The sequence below is a fragment of the Chelonia mydas genome, chromosome 5 (assembly GCF_015237465.2).
Source record: "Chelonia mydas isolate rCheMyd1 chromosome 5, rCheMyd1.pri.v2, whole genome shotgun sequence".
NCBI lineage: Eukaryota > Metazoa > Chordata > Testudines > Cheloniidae > Chelonia > Chelonia mydas.
The window spans coordinates 2882273-2899032 of NC_051245.2; the positions used below are offsets into that span (position 1 = coordinate 2882273).

The 16760-nt window shown below is 54.3% G+C and overlaps 1 protein-coding gene across 1 annotated transcript; it reads left to right on the forward strand.

The window, feature by feature from the left end:
• Nucleotides 1-273: 273 nt before the first annotated feature.
• On the forward strand, nt 274-8826 carry LOC102946389 (C-C motif chemokine 19). Its single transcript, XM_027818285.3, has 4 exons — nt 274-423; nt 3194-3317; nt 4240-4336; nt 6656-8826. The coding sequence occupies exons 1-4, from the start codon at nt 357-359 to the stop codon at nt 6674-6676; spliced, it is 309 nt and encodes a 102-aa protein (XP_027674086.2). The 5' UTR covers nt 274-356; the 3' UTR covers nt 6677-8826.
• Nucleotides 8827-16760: the final 7934 nt, after the last annotated feature.

A 16760-nucleotide genomic window follows, 5' to 3' on the forward strand; every position in this document is an offset into this window, starting at 1 on the left:
CAGCTAGCCCTAGCTGTTTCTGCAAAACCCCTTCACCAATCCACGAGGTTTTAGCCGGCAGCACCGTGGTTTGGCCCATCTCTTGCTATCCACGAGCCAGTCAAGTCATCCCAGGCTGCGGAGCCAGGAGCACAGGCTAAAAGCAAACAAAGGGATTGGGGAAATTGAACCTGCCCTTATGAGTCAGTGCCCCCCCCCCCCCCCCCGGCAGAAGTGAAAGTGAGAGCTAAGATGCTGCAGGATAAATAGAGAGCTGGAGCAGCAGGATTCAGAGAGCTGCAGGCGACCGTGCTGAGAGCACACTCCATACTCCATCCAGCAGGCTATTCCTTGGCTCCCAGCCTGCCCGCCCGAGCATGGAGCTGGTTAGGAGCGTGGCTTTCTTCGGTCTGATGGTCCTCTCCCTGTGGACCTTCCTGCCAGGTAAAATGGACAACTCCCCCGCCTGGGTTCTGCTCTCTTGCATCCTGGGGTCTTTTAGAAGAAGTCTGATGGGTTCATTCTGGATTAGTAAATTTGGGCTTTGGATGCCTGCTGACTTTCCAGCTAAGGTATCAACAGATCTGCTGCCGGGGTATCTGAGGACCATGATCTTCAGTATATTTATCCCCACCCCGGGAGTTGAAGATGCTATTAGCCCCCGCAGAGAGGGGGAACTTCAGCGCAGGGGGAGTCAACCTTGCCCTAAGTCTCGCGTGGAATCACACCCAATTCTCCTGAGCACCAGGCTAGCTGTCCTAACCACTGGGCCACTCTTCCTCTGGCCTCTGCTGCTGTATGTCACTGCAGCCTTCCAGCATTCACAGACTGGCCCGCTGGGGTAGGAGACGGCCCCCTCTAAGTGCCGGCTAGTCCCTCTCCCCGTGTGCGATTGCGCCCTGCACTCCAGTGTGTAGCGCTGCGTCCAGTTTATTCTGAAATCTCTCGGGGTTGGGGACTTGAGGCAAACGCCCCCCTTGCTGCACGGGATGGCAATAGTCCTGTGTGCAAATGACGTATGTGCTAGTTGCAAAGGAAGGGGTGGTGCTGCCCCCCCAGGTGCCTGGCGCAGTGAACTGCTGAGCTGCAGGGCTGAACAGATGAGGCTTTGCACCTCTGGAGCCCCTTCCCTGGGTCATTAATGAGCAGATCCTCATCACACCTAAGAGGCTGCTGTCATTACTCCCCTTGTGCAGGGGGAAACTGAGGCACAGAGCAATGACGTGACTTGCCCAGAGCCAGACCGTAAGTCTGTGATAGGCTGGCAGTGTCTGATTTCACTGATGGCACAAGGCAGGGGGAGGATCGGGCCCTGGATGCCTGTGCTCATGCTGTACGTTGTGAGCATGAGTCTGCGTGTGCAAGGATATGCGTGGAAGTGGTGTGAGAGAGGAGGAGAGGTTTCCTCTGTGACAGGCAGAAAGCATCGGGGTGTGGGAAGTTCTGATTCCCGGGACCTGTGTGCAGTCTAGCTGTAGCCGGGTCTCTTGGCTCTCTCACCACCAGAAGCTGTTTGAATAAAATATGTCAGCATCCCCTTCCTGGGACCTTCCGTCCTCAGAGACGTTAAGGTCAGAAGGGACCATCCCTTCCAATCTGACCTGGGGGAAAATTCCTCCCTGACCCCAAATCTGGTGACCAGTTAGACCCTGGGCATGGGGGTGAGACCCACCAGCCAGACCCCTTGGAAAGAATTCTCTGCAGTAACTCAGAGCCCTCCACGTCTAGTGCCCCGTCTCCGGCTGTTGGAGACGGTTGCTAATAACATTAGGCTGTCTGCTGTTTATGTTCATTCTGGCACAAGGAGGCGAAGGGCACAGAAAGCCCAGGACAGGCCCCCATACAACTCACGCCTGTGTTTCCAGTCAGCCGGGAACCAACCCGAGCTGAATAAGGAGGGCTTCTAGAGGAACTAAGGGAAGAGCCGAGAGGAGCTTTGCGAGGAGCCAGGCAGCCGGAGGGTGGGAGTGAGATCCATGTGTCTGCACAGCAGAGTGGGGAGCTCCTGAGCACGCCCCATCTCTCAGCTGCGTCCACTGGGTGGAATAAGGGTGAGAGTTCACAGCGGGAAACGCCAGCTGCCCTTTACATCTCTGGGACGCTTCTCTCCAGGTTAGCCTGGTACGGCGTGAGCTAAGAACGGACGTCGTCCTTGGTGTTAGAACAAAGGGCTGAGGAGCAGGACTCCTAGGTGCAGATTAAGGACCCTAGGAAGGTGTTCCTGTGGGGGGAGAATCTGGCCCCAGGATCCAATCCTGGCTCTGGCACAGGCTTGCTGTGTAAATTGGGGCAAGTCACATTGCTGCACGGTGCCTCAGTTTCCCCTCTATTAAATGGCTGCGGTGGGTAGTACCAAGCCAGCTGCCGGCACGCTGGGAGATTCAGTTAGTTAATGTCTGACAAATGCTTTGGGATCCTTCAGCGGAGGGGGAAGCACGACACGCTAGAGGAGTGAGCAGGCCTCGTCCCTGTGCCTGTCCTGTGGCCCCCCCCCCCCCCGGCCCCGACTCCCAGTCATGATGACTAGCCTCATGCGGGGCAGCCTGCCCATGGCAGACGGGTGCCCCGAGCTGCACCCAGCAGAGCAGTGCAGGGGTGGTCATTGCTCCGTGGCACTAGCTCCCAGGAGCATGCTGTGGGAGTCCCCGGAGACGTCTCCGTGCTGACCTGCAATCCCCGGCTCGCTCTCCCCAGGCACGAGCAAGGTGCTGCATCCAGTGCACTCGGCTGGGAGCCAGGAGAGCTAGGGGCGATTCCCGGCTCTCCCACAGACTGTGCAAATGCCCTTGGCAGGTCACTCCCCGTCTCTCCGGAGGGGTCAGCCCTTGTGCCCTGCAGCTGCCAGGGGCTCAGGTCACCCATGTTTCTCAAGGGCTCGAGATGCCCAGGAGGGGGGCTGGGTGAGAGCAGAGAGTGCCCATTAGCAGCCAGATCCTTGGGCTAGGGGGTTCCCAGAGAGGCCCAGCGCAGAGGCGTTCAGACCCAGACTGGAGGGCAGCCCTGACTGACCAGGGGGACAGATGAGCTGCCACCTTGGGGCTTTTCCGTCTCTCGTGTCGACGTTCTGCAAAACGGCACCAGTTTGCCCCATTGACGAGACAGCTTCAGGTCGTTGGACTCTTGCTGGGACCCGGCTGCCCCCTGCTTTCTGCCCCAGCGCCCGCGCCCTCCCGCCTCCCCTTTGCCCATCGCTCCCATCGCTTTTCTCTTCCAGTGTCCAGCAGCAACGATGCCCTGGACTGCTGCCTGAGGACGAGCCAAGTCCCCATCCCCCGCAAAATCGTGCTGGACTACGAGGTGCAGTGGATCCACAACGGCTGTCCCATCCACGCCGTGGTGTGAGTACCGCGGCAGGGCCCCGCTGCTCCGTGGGGCGCCGAGCTCTGGGAACGCCGGGGGGCGCAGAGTGAAGGGGGTACACGGATGGAGCTGGGGGGGCATGAGGGAAGTCTGGCTGGTTTGGGACGCCTGGCCCCAGGCCATTGCTCTCAGTGCTGGGAGTGCGTGTGGGGTGGGGGGTCGGATCGCTGCTGGGATCAAAGGGATTTGGAGGGCAGCCAGACAAACCAGAGGCTTTGCAGACTCCTTCCACACTCAGCCAGGGCGACTCTCTGCTGTGCAGGCAGGTGGGAGCACGGTCCACTGCTGCAGCTCACCCCAGGGCCCGTCCTTAGGAAACGCCCGCCGTGCCCACACGGCGCCCTGCCCCAGGCCTGAGCCCTAGTCGCTCCGCAGCTGGGGAGAGTTCGGCTTCCTCCTGCACACGACCGGCGCCCCGCGGTGCGTGTCCGTCGCGACGAGCATCACAAGAGCTGAACGCGACGGGTCAGAGCCAGCCGGGGCCGCCCCAGTGGCTCCCCAGCCAGTGGGCCCAAGCCAGACTTCCGTTCCTCTTAGGCTACTGCTGTCACTCCCAGCTGGCGTCAGCCGGGGGGAGCCTCGGGCAGCTGGGAGCCTTGGTTCCGACAGCTTCTCCCAGCGTGAGGCTGAAACGGGGCCGGGGTCCCAGGAGAACAGGCTGTCTCTGCGGGATCCTGCGCAGGCGCTCGGGTTAGCCAGGGCAGGAATATCACAGCGACAGCCTCTGCTGGGGGCTGTCGCCATTTCTGCTTCTGACCTCGCCGCAGCCCCTGGCGGCTCTGCCCAGCGGCACGAGTGGGGAGCGTGGCAGGGAGGAGGGTTGCGACGGAGGCAGCTTGCTTTGATTGGCGCAGAGCCTTCTGTTCAGCTGTCCCCGTCTGTTTCCCTGCTGTGTGTTAGGTTTATCACCGTGAGGGGCAAGCAGCTCTGCGCCCCTCCCCATGCCCACTGGGTACAGCGGCTCACCGAGAGGCTGGACAGTGTGAACCGGGCCAAGGTAAGGGCACTGGGCCAGCACCAGAGGCACCAGCTAGTCAGGGCTGGGCAGACACTGGTGAGGCTTTGCCCCCTCCATGCTGGGCACAAGATACCCACCGTGGATCCCAGCTGCTCACCTCCCCATGCTGGGTCAGACCGCTGGCCCGTCCACCGTGGGACCCTGCTCCTGCCTCGCCGGAGCACGCGCTGGTCACCCTGGTCAGCCCGTAGGTCACCGGAGTCCCGTACCCCGCCCTCCGCGCCAGGTCAGCCCGTAGGTCACCGGCGTCCCGTACCCCGCCCTCCGCGCCAGGTCAGCCCGTAGGTCACCGGCGTCCCGTACCCCGCCCTCCGCGCCAGGTCAGCCCGTAGGTCACCGGAGTCCCGTACCCCACCCTCCACGCCAGGTCAGCCCGTAGGTCACCGGCGTCCCGTACCCCGCCCTCCGCGCCAGGTCAGCCCGTAGGTCACCGGCGTCCCGTACCCCACCCTCCGCGCCAGGTCAGCCCGTAGGTCACCGGAGTCCCGTACCCCGCCCTCCGCCCCAGCTCAGCCCGTAGGTCACCGGCGTCCCGTACCCCGCCCTCCGCGCCAGGTCAGCCCGTAGGTCACCGGCGTCCCGTACCCCGCCCTCCGCGCCATGTCAGCCCGTAGGTCACCGGCGTCCCGTACCCCGCCCTCCGCGCCAGGTCAGCCCGTAGGTCACCGGCGTCCCGTACCCCGCCCTCCGCCCCAGGTCAGCCCGTAGGTCACCGGTGTCCTGTACCCCACCTCACCCCTCCATGTCAGGTCAGCCCATTGGTCTCTCTAATGGAGGAGCCCACCTCTGGCCATGCTGGACCAGACTATCTAGTCTCCATCCCCTCCCTAGGTGTGGGAACGGGGCAGACAGACCAGCGGGAAGGAGCTCCGAGCTGTGGGTGTGAGGGGGAAGGGCTGTGCCGGGACTCACCACTGCACTGCATGCCTCTCCCCCTGGGACTAGCTACATGGTCAGTCTCTGGAGGATCATTCCTGCATAAGCTGGGGAAACCCTAAAGCCGCCTGTGCCCCAAGAGGAGGACGTACAGTTCCTCTTTCTCTCCTGGCCATGCCGAGCGAGGGTAAGAGCAGGACCTCTGTGGCACCGGAGCAAATCCACGGGCAAAGCAGCTGTGCAGCCCGCTTCTGGGCCGGTGTACTAGAGGAAACCAGTTGATGACACCTAGCAGCTGCTGGAGTTGCCTTGTTAGCTCAGTGCTGGGGGTCTCTGCTACACCCCTGGAGGGGCCGGGCTCTAACCCGGCTCCTGACACACGTGGGGAGGTAGCTGTACTCTGGGAAGCAGAGCCCAGCCTGGTAGCAGCTGCTTGCTGGGAAGGTGAGGGGGGGGTCCCTTTATGCTGTTCGATGATTAGATTTCACCTACCCAGTAACAAATGTGAACTCCTGAATCACTGTAAGGGTCTCACCATGGAGTCACAGACAATCCAGTCTATCCTGCCACCCAGCAAGCCGGCCTTAGTGAGACATGATCACTTACCCCAAAGATCCCCAAATATTCAGGTTATTCCCAGTCCTAAGGGGCCAGTCACATATCTCAGATCAGTTTGTATCTCAGATCTCACACCAAAGGCCGCGCTGGTAGCCAGTCCTGTAATCAGCTAACTAAAGGGTTATCAACTAGGAAAAAGAAACAAGAGTTACCTACAAGGGAAAGCAAGCAAACATATACACACAAATGAGTTACCAGCTACGGTTTCTCAAGATGACAGAGATGTAGTAATCTGCCAAGATAAAATGTGTTTCCAGGCAGACCCAGGAGTAACCCTGGGGGATCTCTGCCTTAGTTCAGTGTCTCTGGCCCTGGGAGAGTTCAGACACCAAAGAGATGACAAATTTTCTTGTGACCCTGTTTTATCTTTTATCTTTAGCCTTCCAGTCCCTGAGCCAAGCTCCCTTGTACTGCAGCATAGGCCAGTCATCATCCCTTTGTACTGTGATGTTCCTTAATGTCCTGTTTAACCTTCATAGGCCTCCTGGGTCGGCAGGAGGAGCCATTCCTGGGTCTGGGTTCCCAAGTTCAGCACAAACATTTGCACAGTTACAAAGCAAAGCTGACCTCTGTCCGTGCAGCCTGGAAGGCAGCCGCGGCGCGGCAGCAATTTACAAGCATTCCACGGAGTCTAAACGCGAAGAACAGTCGTCTCCGACTAATACCTAGTTTGAGCCAAACTAACGCAGCTGAGCTGGTTTGGTTTCCCGCTGCGAGCTTGTCAGTGCTCAGCTGACGCCTAGAGCTTAGCAAGAGCAGGCACCTGGTTGACCAGCATCAACCTTTCCTTCTCTAATTCCCTAGAACAAACTCTGGAGCAAGTAGACCCGGAGCAGCCTGCGGCTGGCCCACTGCCCGGCGATGGGAAAGGGGCTGAGAGATGATCGTGATGCCTGCGAACCCTGCATTCCCCTTTCAGCGTTTCCGGCTGCAGGGCAAGCAGCTTACAGCTCCTTTGGGACTGAATCCGGTGTGACCGTACTGTACCCCCTTGGAGATCCCCGCTTCCTGCTCTCTGCTCTCTGCCCTGCCCCGGGGAGTCTCCCTTGGCTTCTGTGATTTGTCAAGCTGAGTGCTGCTTAGCTGGGGACTGCGCTGGGGTTGCGCCCCAGGCCTGCCAGCTGCGAGCGACACAGGGCTGGCACTGCTCTGAGCGTAATCTGTTCCAGCCCGAGGCGCTCTCACAGTGAGCTGGGCACCTCCACAGCTCCTAGGGGGTCCCTTGTGGCACCCCCGGGAATTAGGGAGGTCTCTGCGCTCAGTGGCTTCAACTCAGCCGTGGCAGGTGGTGACTGATGGCTGGTGCAGCCTGGCTGGCTGTGCCGTGGCCATGATGTGAGATGAGTTTGGTGGATCTCAGCTCAGCCCCTAGTGGGCAGGTGCCCATATTACAGAAACCACAGCTGGCACTGAATGGCCCCCGTGTGGGCAGCAGACCATGGACTGAATGGGCCACAGAGACTGAACCTGTTTGTCAGCCTAGGGGGGTCCCAGCAGGGCAGGTGCAGTCACACGGGGAGGGGGCCGTGTGCGGGAGCCAAGTCCAGCTGCTGCCTACGCTGTCCTGTCCTGGGTCTCCTCGCCTGCCAATCCGGCCCCATTCTCCAGCCCCGCATGCCCTGCAATCCCCTCTGAATTTTGGCAAATTTGGGCACAAAGCTTGTTTTTCTTTTTGCCAACCCCCACGCCAGCCAGCCTGCCCTGTGCCGCCTGCCCCGGGCAACGGCCCTGCCAGGCGCATGGGGGAGGGCCAGGGAAGCGGGCAGAGAAGGGAGTGGGAGAGACTAGCAGCTTTTGCTGTGGGCACACACACGGGCCATCTGATCCCACCGGTAGCATCCTCCACTGGCCGGGATTAGGGAAGAGCCACCTGGGCTCTCTGGGCAACCTGGGTAATTCCTGGCCCCGTGAAGGCCCGTGTCCATGGGCCGTGGCATAAAGGAGAATCGGGTCCGTGTCCTTTAGTCTGTGCTCCCGCGAATGATTCTGTACCAAGCCGCCAGGGCAGCACCGAGTGAGCCAGTGAGGGGAACCCCGGGTGGGTATTTTTGCAGAGCCACTTCCGGGCAGTGAGAGCATGGTGGCTAACGCATGGCAGTGCTGGCCCTCGGCAATGCATCGGGTCGGCTTGGGGGGGTCCATTCCGTTCCTTTGAAACCACCAGGGATTTTCCTTCCCTGAGCTGCACAGAGTTGAGCTGGCCAGACCCAAAGGGTGAGGAGAGGAGATGGAGAGCGGCGAAAGGCCAGGCGAGAAGCGTGTTGTTAGTTGGGCTGAAGCCTTGCTCCAGTTTTTAATTAACAATAAATACATCAATAAACTGGGGAGTGGGACCAGTCCCTGAAGCTTAGGTCAGCTCGGGGGCCGAGATTGGCAGGAGCCGCGTGTTTGGCAGAAGGGATGGAAAGAGGAAAGCCGTGATCCGGAGCGGGCAGCCCAGGTCCTGGAAGCAGTGTGAGATAGGGCCTGGGTCAGCCAGGAGAGGAGGAGACAGCGTGAGGGGCGAAGGACGGGCCTCACCTTGCCTAGCCTGCATGGCTGTTATGGGCCATCCCTTTGGGCACCTCCATGGCAAAGGTTCAGACCCATCTCCACTGTAAATGCGGGTCAGGCCCTTTCCCTCGACCAACGCTCATGGGTAAAAGAGCAGTGACACCTTGAGTGAATGACAGCTTGGCAGCCCGCCGCGGCTGGGCATTCCCTGGCAGGAACGGGTTTCTCCTTCCCATCAGAGACTCCGGGACCCCCAGGGCTCCTCTGCTTTTCTGAATCAGACTGATCTTGGCCTGTGTCTAGACACCCCCGGCCGGGTGGGAGTAACACTGACGTCAGCAAGCTACATGTCATTGCCACGGGATCTGTTTGCTGTGATAAATTACAAGGGAATTTGCTCTTTCTCTCGCTCTCGCTCGCTCGCTCTCCCTTTTTTGGCTGGGATCAAAATGATTTTTTAAAATAAAAAAACCTGAAATGTACAGAGATTCCCGCTTGTGTTTGAGGGGGAGGGGGTCTTGGGGAAGGAAATACATCAAGCTTTGGGGTCTGGTTCTGTGGTGAAGACACAACTGCCATTTGACTTGGGCACCCAGTCACTGCCCTGGAAAAGCTCCCCCATCCCCCAGGAGCTCTCTTAGCACCCAGCAGTGCTGCTTGCCTGAGCACAAGGGGCCTGTAGCACCGGCCCACGTGCTTGCTGACGCTTGCCACGCAACACTGTTCAGCCGCGGAGAGGTGGGCAAAGCCCCGGAGACATTGCGTCGTGGAGACCTATCCAGCCCATTCCCCAGCCCCAGCAGCCTTTAAGAGCAGCTTTTGCTAGCAGCTGCCGCACAGTGGTATCCGCCTGGGAATCAGGCTGGTCTGGGCGCTGAGGCCCCCGTGCAACAAGACACCTAAGCATTTGCGTAACTTTAAATGCAGAGCCAGATTCGATCCGCCAGGTGTCCCCTTCCTAGACTAAACAGGCCTCTTGATGCTTGGCAGGACCCCCATCGATGTTATCAAAATAATGATATAATAATACTTAGGAACTGTCCGAGACCTTGAGGGACGGGATCATTATCCTCACCTGACCATGGGTAAACTGAGGCACAAAGCTTCATGCCAGCAACAGAGCCCAAGTCTTCTGATTCCCCTTGACGTTTCCTGCAGGGCCCAGTGTAGAACTGCGCAGCTGCCAGGTAGCCGGTGCAGCCTGAGCTCTCGGTACAGCCAGTGCCTAGAATCACACCTAGCAGACAACGGGCTGTTTAGCCTGGACCTGGTGCCCAATGCAGGGTTGCTCTAATCTCCAGAGCTGGACAGAGGAAGGAGCCTTACACACATCGGTGAGCACACACCGTTCCCCATGGCCCAAGCCATGTTCCAGAGTAGAGCAGCTCTCCGAATGCAAGAGCATTGTTAAGTACTGACGATGAGTTTTAATGCACACGAGCACCCCTCAGCCCCTGCCCAGTGATGTTATAAACGGACATAAATCCAGTAAGAGGCAGACGAAGATTGGCCATAAACACGCCCGGAGAGATGCAGAGTGGCTTAGAGCTGATGTGGGTTAGCGGCACTCGTAGCCCTCGTTGAAAACCCTGTTTCCAGGAGGGATATGAATGGAGGGAAGGATAAATGTCTCCCCAAGGAGAAATGATTGAGGGGGAGGGCTCAAAAAACTCCAGTGCAACTTGACTGGGGAGGGACAATTGGGTTTTCAACACAACGCACTCTTCCACAGAGTGTGACTGTGTTCCACAAAACAATGGGCTTTTCAGAAAACTGAAAACCCCCAAACCTGAACAGTTTGGGCCAATACCTGAAACCGTTTTGGTTTCCAGCAGATTCTGGGAGAAAATTTTCAGTTGCTGAAAACCAAAATTGGGGCTTTTCCTTTTGCAGTTAAAAACATTCAATTTTTCTGCAGACCTCTAATGTTCCCTCCCCCATCCTCCCCTGCATTCTCCAACTGTAGAAATAAACCTGCCAGATGCTCCCCCTACGCAGGGCACCAAGATGGTTAAGGCCAAGCTATTTTCTCTGTACCCAAACCCCAGACATATTTTTAGGCGCAGCGGAGCAAGCCGTGGCAAAGGGGAGGGGGCTGGCATGTGGATCCAGCCCTGTCTTTGGAACATAAGAACATAAGAGTAGCCGTACTGGGTCAGACCAAAGGTCCATCCAGCCCAGGATCCTGTCTGCCGACAGTGGCCAATGCCAGGTGCCCCAGAGGGAATTAACAGAGCAGGGCAATTATTGAGTGATCCATCTCCTGTTGTCCATTCCCATGTGACCGGAGTCCCAGGGGAGCCAAATGAGGTCACTCAATCAGAGTGAACTGCAAAGAATGGGGCAGACAATCCCCAAAGCTGGTGCATATTCCAATACTTAGATTCACCCAGCCAGCACAAAACGGCTTCTATAGCACCACCCTGGGTCCTCAGAAGCCAACAATACAGTTCCCTTAAAGCAACCCAGCCTTAAGCCTCTGCCCAGACACCCAAGTCAAATAGTATGAGGATTACTGAAAATCTTATTCATTGTTTAAAAAAGTTCTACTAATCCCAAAGGATCAGACACATCCCCTCCCAGGTTAACGAATATTCCAGATCTTACCTAAATACACACTTACAGCCAATTCGCATTAACTAAACTAAAATTTATTAAAAAAGAAAAGAGAGTGAGCATTGGTTAAGAGATCAGTACACATACAGACAGGAGTACAGTTCTGAGATCAGATTCATAGCAGAGATGGTGAGCTTCGTAGCTGCAAAGTGTTCGTTCAGAAATAGTCCATAGGTTATAGTCCAATGTTCATATTCAGGGTGGTTCCCTGGTTCAGGTGGTTAGGACTGGAGATCTCAGTCTTGGGCTTAAGCTTCCCCTGCATGAAGCATCAAGCAGATCTGAGATAAAAAGGATTGGGATCCAAGGCATCTTTATACAGTTTCAGGTCTTCTCGTGACAGCTCGGAGTCTTTCGGCGAACAATAGAGACTCATGCAGACTTTGAAGTGGACCCTTTTCCTAAGCATCATGGGTAGTTAGCTACATGAATTAACATAAGGCAATTGCCGGTTTTCCATCATTCTCAGGTGATTTTCTGTACATTTCAAAGAGAGATGAACACAGTGATGTTATTGTGTTTGCAGTTCATCTAAATGTTATGTCCTTTTGATCTCTGAATCAATAGGTATAGTGACAGACAGGAACTGTCTGTTTACATGGTTAGCATCAAACAAGATATGAGTACACACATACAACTAGTATTACCTCTAATTTCTAACAATACAGGTTTGCATTTGAAAGTTCTAGCCTATCTACCATGGAATGGCCCTAATTACCATTTACATACTGTTCTACCATCTCTCTAATGGTTGACTCTGCGTCAATTATCCTGCAAGCTGCTTAACGCTTTCTGGCCACACATCACACTTTGTATAAGACTCGTAGCAATTATATAATAGTGGTAGCAGCATGGTCTGACAGCTTCTGGCAGTCAGAGGTTTAGGGACACCTGTAGCATAGGGTTGTATCCCTGACCATCTTGGCTAATAGCCATTGATGGACCTGTGTGACATTATTGACTTGAACTGGGACCGTATAGAACATGGTTGCAACCAAGGTCCTGTAGTGGCACCAAACCTTGTATAAAGGGGGTCAAATGAGGTGTCTAAGACGAGGTTATGGTTTGCTAGTTATGATTATGCTGTCTATATGTGAGTATCATTTTTGTAGTTAAAGATATAAGTATTGGCTCTAGACTGTCTGTATTTCAAACTTGTGCTGTGCTTCTGGGTGACACCCCAGACAAGTTGGTGTCAGCTCTGCCTAGCCTGCCTGAAGGCCCATTAAGGATCATCAGCTACACAACTGACCCATTGAGAGAAGGCAGACATGCCTTGGGACTCAGCCAGGGGTGCAGGGACCTGCCTATGGACCTGTCTATGGACAGAACTCTGAGGTGTTTCCAGGCCATGGGATGGGCAGCTTGTCTTTGGGACAAAGAAAGAAAGACCACATGGCAAGAGACTGTAAAAGCTGCTGCAGCTCCGCCATCTTGTCTTCAGTCCTGCTTCATACCTCTGGAGGGACTTTGCTACAAACGGAAGCTTTGAACCAAGGACTGAAAGACCCATCCCAGCTGGGGATGTTCTCCAGAGACTGGATTTGAACCTGCCATTTATTCCATCCCTGCTACAAGCCTGAACAAAGAACTTGGCCATGACTGTCTGTCATTGATTCCACTGAATCAATTCTAGTTCTCGTCTCTATCTTTTTCCTTTTATGAATTATCCTTTAGATTTTAGATTCTAAAGGATTGGCAACAGCCTGATTTGTGGGTAAGATCTGATTTGTTTATTGACCTGGGTCTGGGGCTTGGTCCTTTGGGATCAAGGGAACCTTTGTTCTTTTACGGGGGTATTGGTTTTCATAACCATTTGTCCCCATAACGAGTGGCACTGGTGGAGATACTGGGAAACTGGGGTGTCTGAGGGAATTGCTTGTGTGACTTGTGGTTAGCCAGTGGGGTGAGACCAAAGTCCTCTCTGTTTGGCTGGTTGGGTTTGCCTTGGTGTGCACAGAAACCCCAGCCTGGGGCTGTAACTGCCCTGCTTGAAGCAATTGGTCCTGAATTGTCACTCTCAGTTGGGTCCCGCCAGAGCCAGCCTCGTTACAATGGCATAGTCGGCAGGATCCACAGAACCAGGCCAATTAAACTTTGGGTCAGAACCCCACGCCATCCAAATCTGAATTTTGGTATTGAGAGTTTGGTTGGTTAAAGAGCCGTTGCAATGGGTGAGCAAAGAGCCTATGAAGGCCTGGAACATCTGTGTTCAGAAAAGGGGATCAGCTTTAGAAAGAAAGCTAGGAATCAAGAACTGAGAGATCTGTTAGTGGCCAGTGATCAGGAGGCAGGAGCACAGCCCTTAGCTGAGGATACAGAAGCTGCAGAAAAAATTAGAGTGCAAAAGGCAACAAATAAACTGCAACTTGAGCATGAACAGAATCTAGCAGATCTTCGATGGCTGGAAAAGCGAAAGCATGCTGCGTTCGAAAGAGAAGCGGCTGCGTTCGAAAGAGAAGCGGCTGCGTTCGAAAGAGAAGCGGCTGCGTTCGAAAGAGAAGTGGCTGCATTCGAAAGAGAAGCGGCTGCGTTCGAAAGAGAAGCGGCTGAGAGAGAAGAAAAAGCTCCTAAGGGGCGTCTGGAGCTGCTGGCAGCTGAGGAGAAAGCTCGACAGAGGCAACAGGAGACTCACAAGATGGAACAGGAGACAGCCAAACTTCAGCTCCAAGTCATGGAAGAGCGGAGAAAGTCATCGCCACCTGATACTCCACTTCCCCTCCGCCACGAGAAAACTGGGAGAGGATGTGTCCCATTTCCAACGATGCTGAGGACATAGAGGAGTTTTCGTCTACCTCTGAAAGCCTCTGCAATCTGTACCAGATCCCCGATGGTCAGTGGATGCCTGTCCTGCTGACCAGGCTGACTGGGAAAGCCAGGGAGGTATTGAATGAACTGGGGGAACAAGAAGCCTTGGATTATGAGCAGTTTAAAGATTCTGTGTTGAGGCGGTTCAAGGTTACTCCCGATTCTTACAGAGTTAAGTTTAGAAAGTTTAAAATGTCCTATGTTTGTACTTTTGTAGAATGTGCTCATAAGCTGGTGGGTTTTGTTAAAAAGTGGGTTGTGGGAGCAAAGGCGCACGGGAGTTTTGAAAAACTGCTGGAGTTCATAACTTTGGAACAGCTCTTAGACATCGTGCCTGACCATGTGAGAGCAGCTGTGTGTGATAGGGACCCTGAGTCAGTCCTACGGGCTGCAGAGATTGCGGATGCCCATACCCTAAACAGGGCTTGGGAAGGGTATAAACCCCAGGGGGAAATTCATCACCATTCTCCCCAGTTCAAGAAGAGGGAAGGATTTAAAAGTAAACCTGGCCCTGACTACTATAAAGGAGCTCATGGGGGCCCAGAGGGTAGGAACTCTCACCACAAGAATAAACAGGTTGAATGCTATCACTGTGGTGTGCTGGGCCACATGAGACCAGATTGCCCAACCCTGAAGGGAGGCTCAAAACCAGCAACCCCAAATGCCATGGCAAATGCTAATCCTGTTATTATAAACTCACAGGCAAGCCACACAGAGCCCAGCGCCTGTGTGCAAATGCTGTTTCTGTGGTCTCTGAAGCATTTGACCTTAAAACTCATATTGAAGCTAAATATGGGGAAAATACTGCAGAGTTTATTAGCAGTGCAGAAGTGAATGGAGTGAGGTGCATGGCATGGAGGGACCCCACAGCAGATGTTACTTTGGTTAAAGCAAGTCTTGTCAGGGAGGAAGATTATTGGCCAGATGAAAGTGTAACTGTGGTAGCCCTATCTGAGTATTTTGTCAGGGTGCCTTTGGCTAAAATCCACCTTAAATGGAAGGGATTGAGGGCACCATGGTTGTGGGAGTGAAGAACACAATCCCTAAGGATCTTATGATTGGAAATGACATTAAAGCTATGTTCAGTCAACACAAACCAAGCCTAAAGTTGTGTCTATGGAGGGTTTTTCCAAAAATTTGTCTTTGGAAAGTAGCTGTTTGTCTGTGAATGAAGTTTCTGACTGTCTGTCTAATGTCTCAAAAGTGAAGCTGGAATTAGATCAAGCACAGAAAGAACTCATTGGTCAGGACAATGTTTCTCAGGAGCAGATTAAAGTGGATGGTCAGGTGGAAGCCCGAACTGAGAAAGGAAAGGGGAGATTTTTGATGGGTGATGGATTGTTGGCTAGTACAGCTTGTAAAAGTGAACCTGGAAAAGGGTAACGGTGATTTGCTGGAAGTAGCTCAGTGTAGTGAAAAGAACAGCAGTTTATCTGTGGGGAGTGGCAATGTGCCTGGGAAGGAGATTTGGGATGAGCCTAGGCAGCCTTGTGAGCTGTGGCTGTGTCTAGTCAGCAGGGGGGGAAGGCGAGGAGAGGGGAAGATGAGTGTCCCTGGACCTTACCTGTTACCTGTGTGGAGAAGTGTGACAGTGAAGGAAACGTGCCTGTGTCTGTCAGGGGTATTGACTTGCCTGTGGAGGGAGCTACCCCGGTCTCCAAGCAGTTGTCTGTGAACAGCCCTGTGTGCTGGGACCAGGGGAATGAGATCCCAAGCTGTATGTCTGGGAAAGGAGAATGTGTCTCCAGCTCTTCTTTGTCTGTGGAGCAGACAGAAGGGGCCTTTCAGCCTGTGATGGTTGAGGGTAGTGCAATTGTCTCAGAGTTTGTTCTGGATTCAGCTAAAGCCCAGGAAGGGAAGGGTCCTAAGTTTGTGTCTGCTCGGGAGAATGGCCCTGTAACTAGGTCGCATCCAGTTAGTGTCCTAGCAAAATCCCAGAGCCCAGACAATTCTGGTGCTTGTATTTTGCCTGTTGCTAGTGTGTGGCTGGGAAGGGGTATAGCAACTCTGTCTAATCAGGGTGATACCCTAGCCAGGGCACAAGGAGAGCAGAAAGGTGATTTCCACTGAGGGTGTGGAAACCTGTAGCAAGAAGGAAAAGATTCCCGAACTTGTGTGTGGCCAAGGGAAGGAGAATGCTTCTAGCCTTTTATCTAGGAAGTCTAGAAGTTTACCTGAAGGGGGATTGTGTAGGAATCCGCCTGATTGGCCAGAGGTGATTCTGGATGTAAGGAAGACCCAGAAAGCGTCTGTTGTTGCTCAGGAAAGTGTTCCTCTAGAGCAAGCCCTAGGTGAAGAGGGTAAGGGCAGAATTTCTGTGAGGGTTGAATTGTTGCATAGAAACGCCCTAGGGAAAGGAATCCTCATGGAGTCTGTGCAAGCAGTTTAATGCAACTGAAGGGTGTGAAGGTGATTTAATCAAGAAAGTTTCAGTTCCTAACAGCCAGAAATTTTCTGTTGTGAATGGATCCACTGACTTTCCTGTTGAAAGATCCAGTGTGGAAAGCTTTGAGAAGGTCTCAGATGGAGTGACAGCTGGTAAGAAAGTTGAACAGTCCTATAACCAAGTGGCTGGGTTTGGCCAGCTTGTTGGGGAGACAAGGTTGTTGAGAGAGGAATGTCTCCATGCTGATTCTGTGAGTGAACCGTCTGTGTCTCAGGTCCAGAGGGAAGACTGGGGAGCTGAGTCTGCAGAGCAGAACAGCTGTGTAGTTAGTCTCTGGAGAATGCAGGGGGTGGCAGGTAAACTCTCATCTCTAGACACTTTGGATATGACTTGTAGTCTCTCAGTGAATTTAACATCTGATTCCATGCAGAAGCAGAGGTTGGTAAGGGAAGGACAACAGAACTTGGAGTCTAGCTTGTTAGTGAAAATGGACGGTTTCTCTTTAAGACAGAGTCCAGCCTTGGGATTGGTAGCAGTGAAGGATCTGAACACTGGTGAACTGGCTCCTGTCTGTCTGAATGCAAATTACTTGGCTGACAGGGAAAA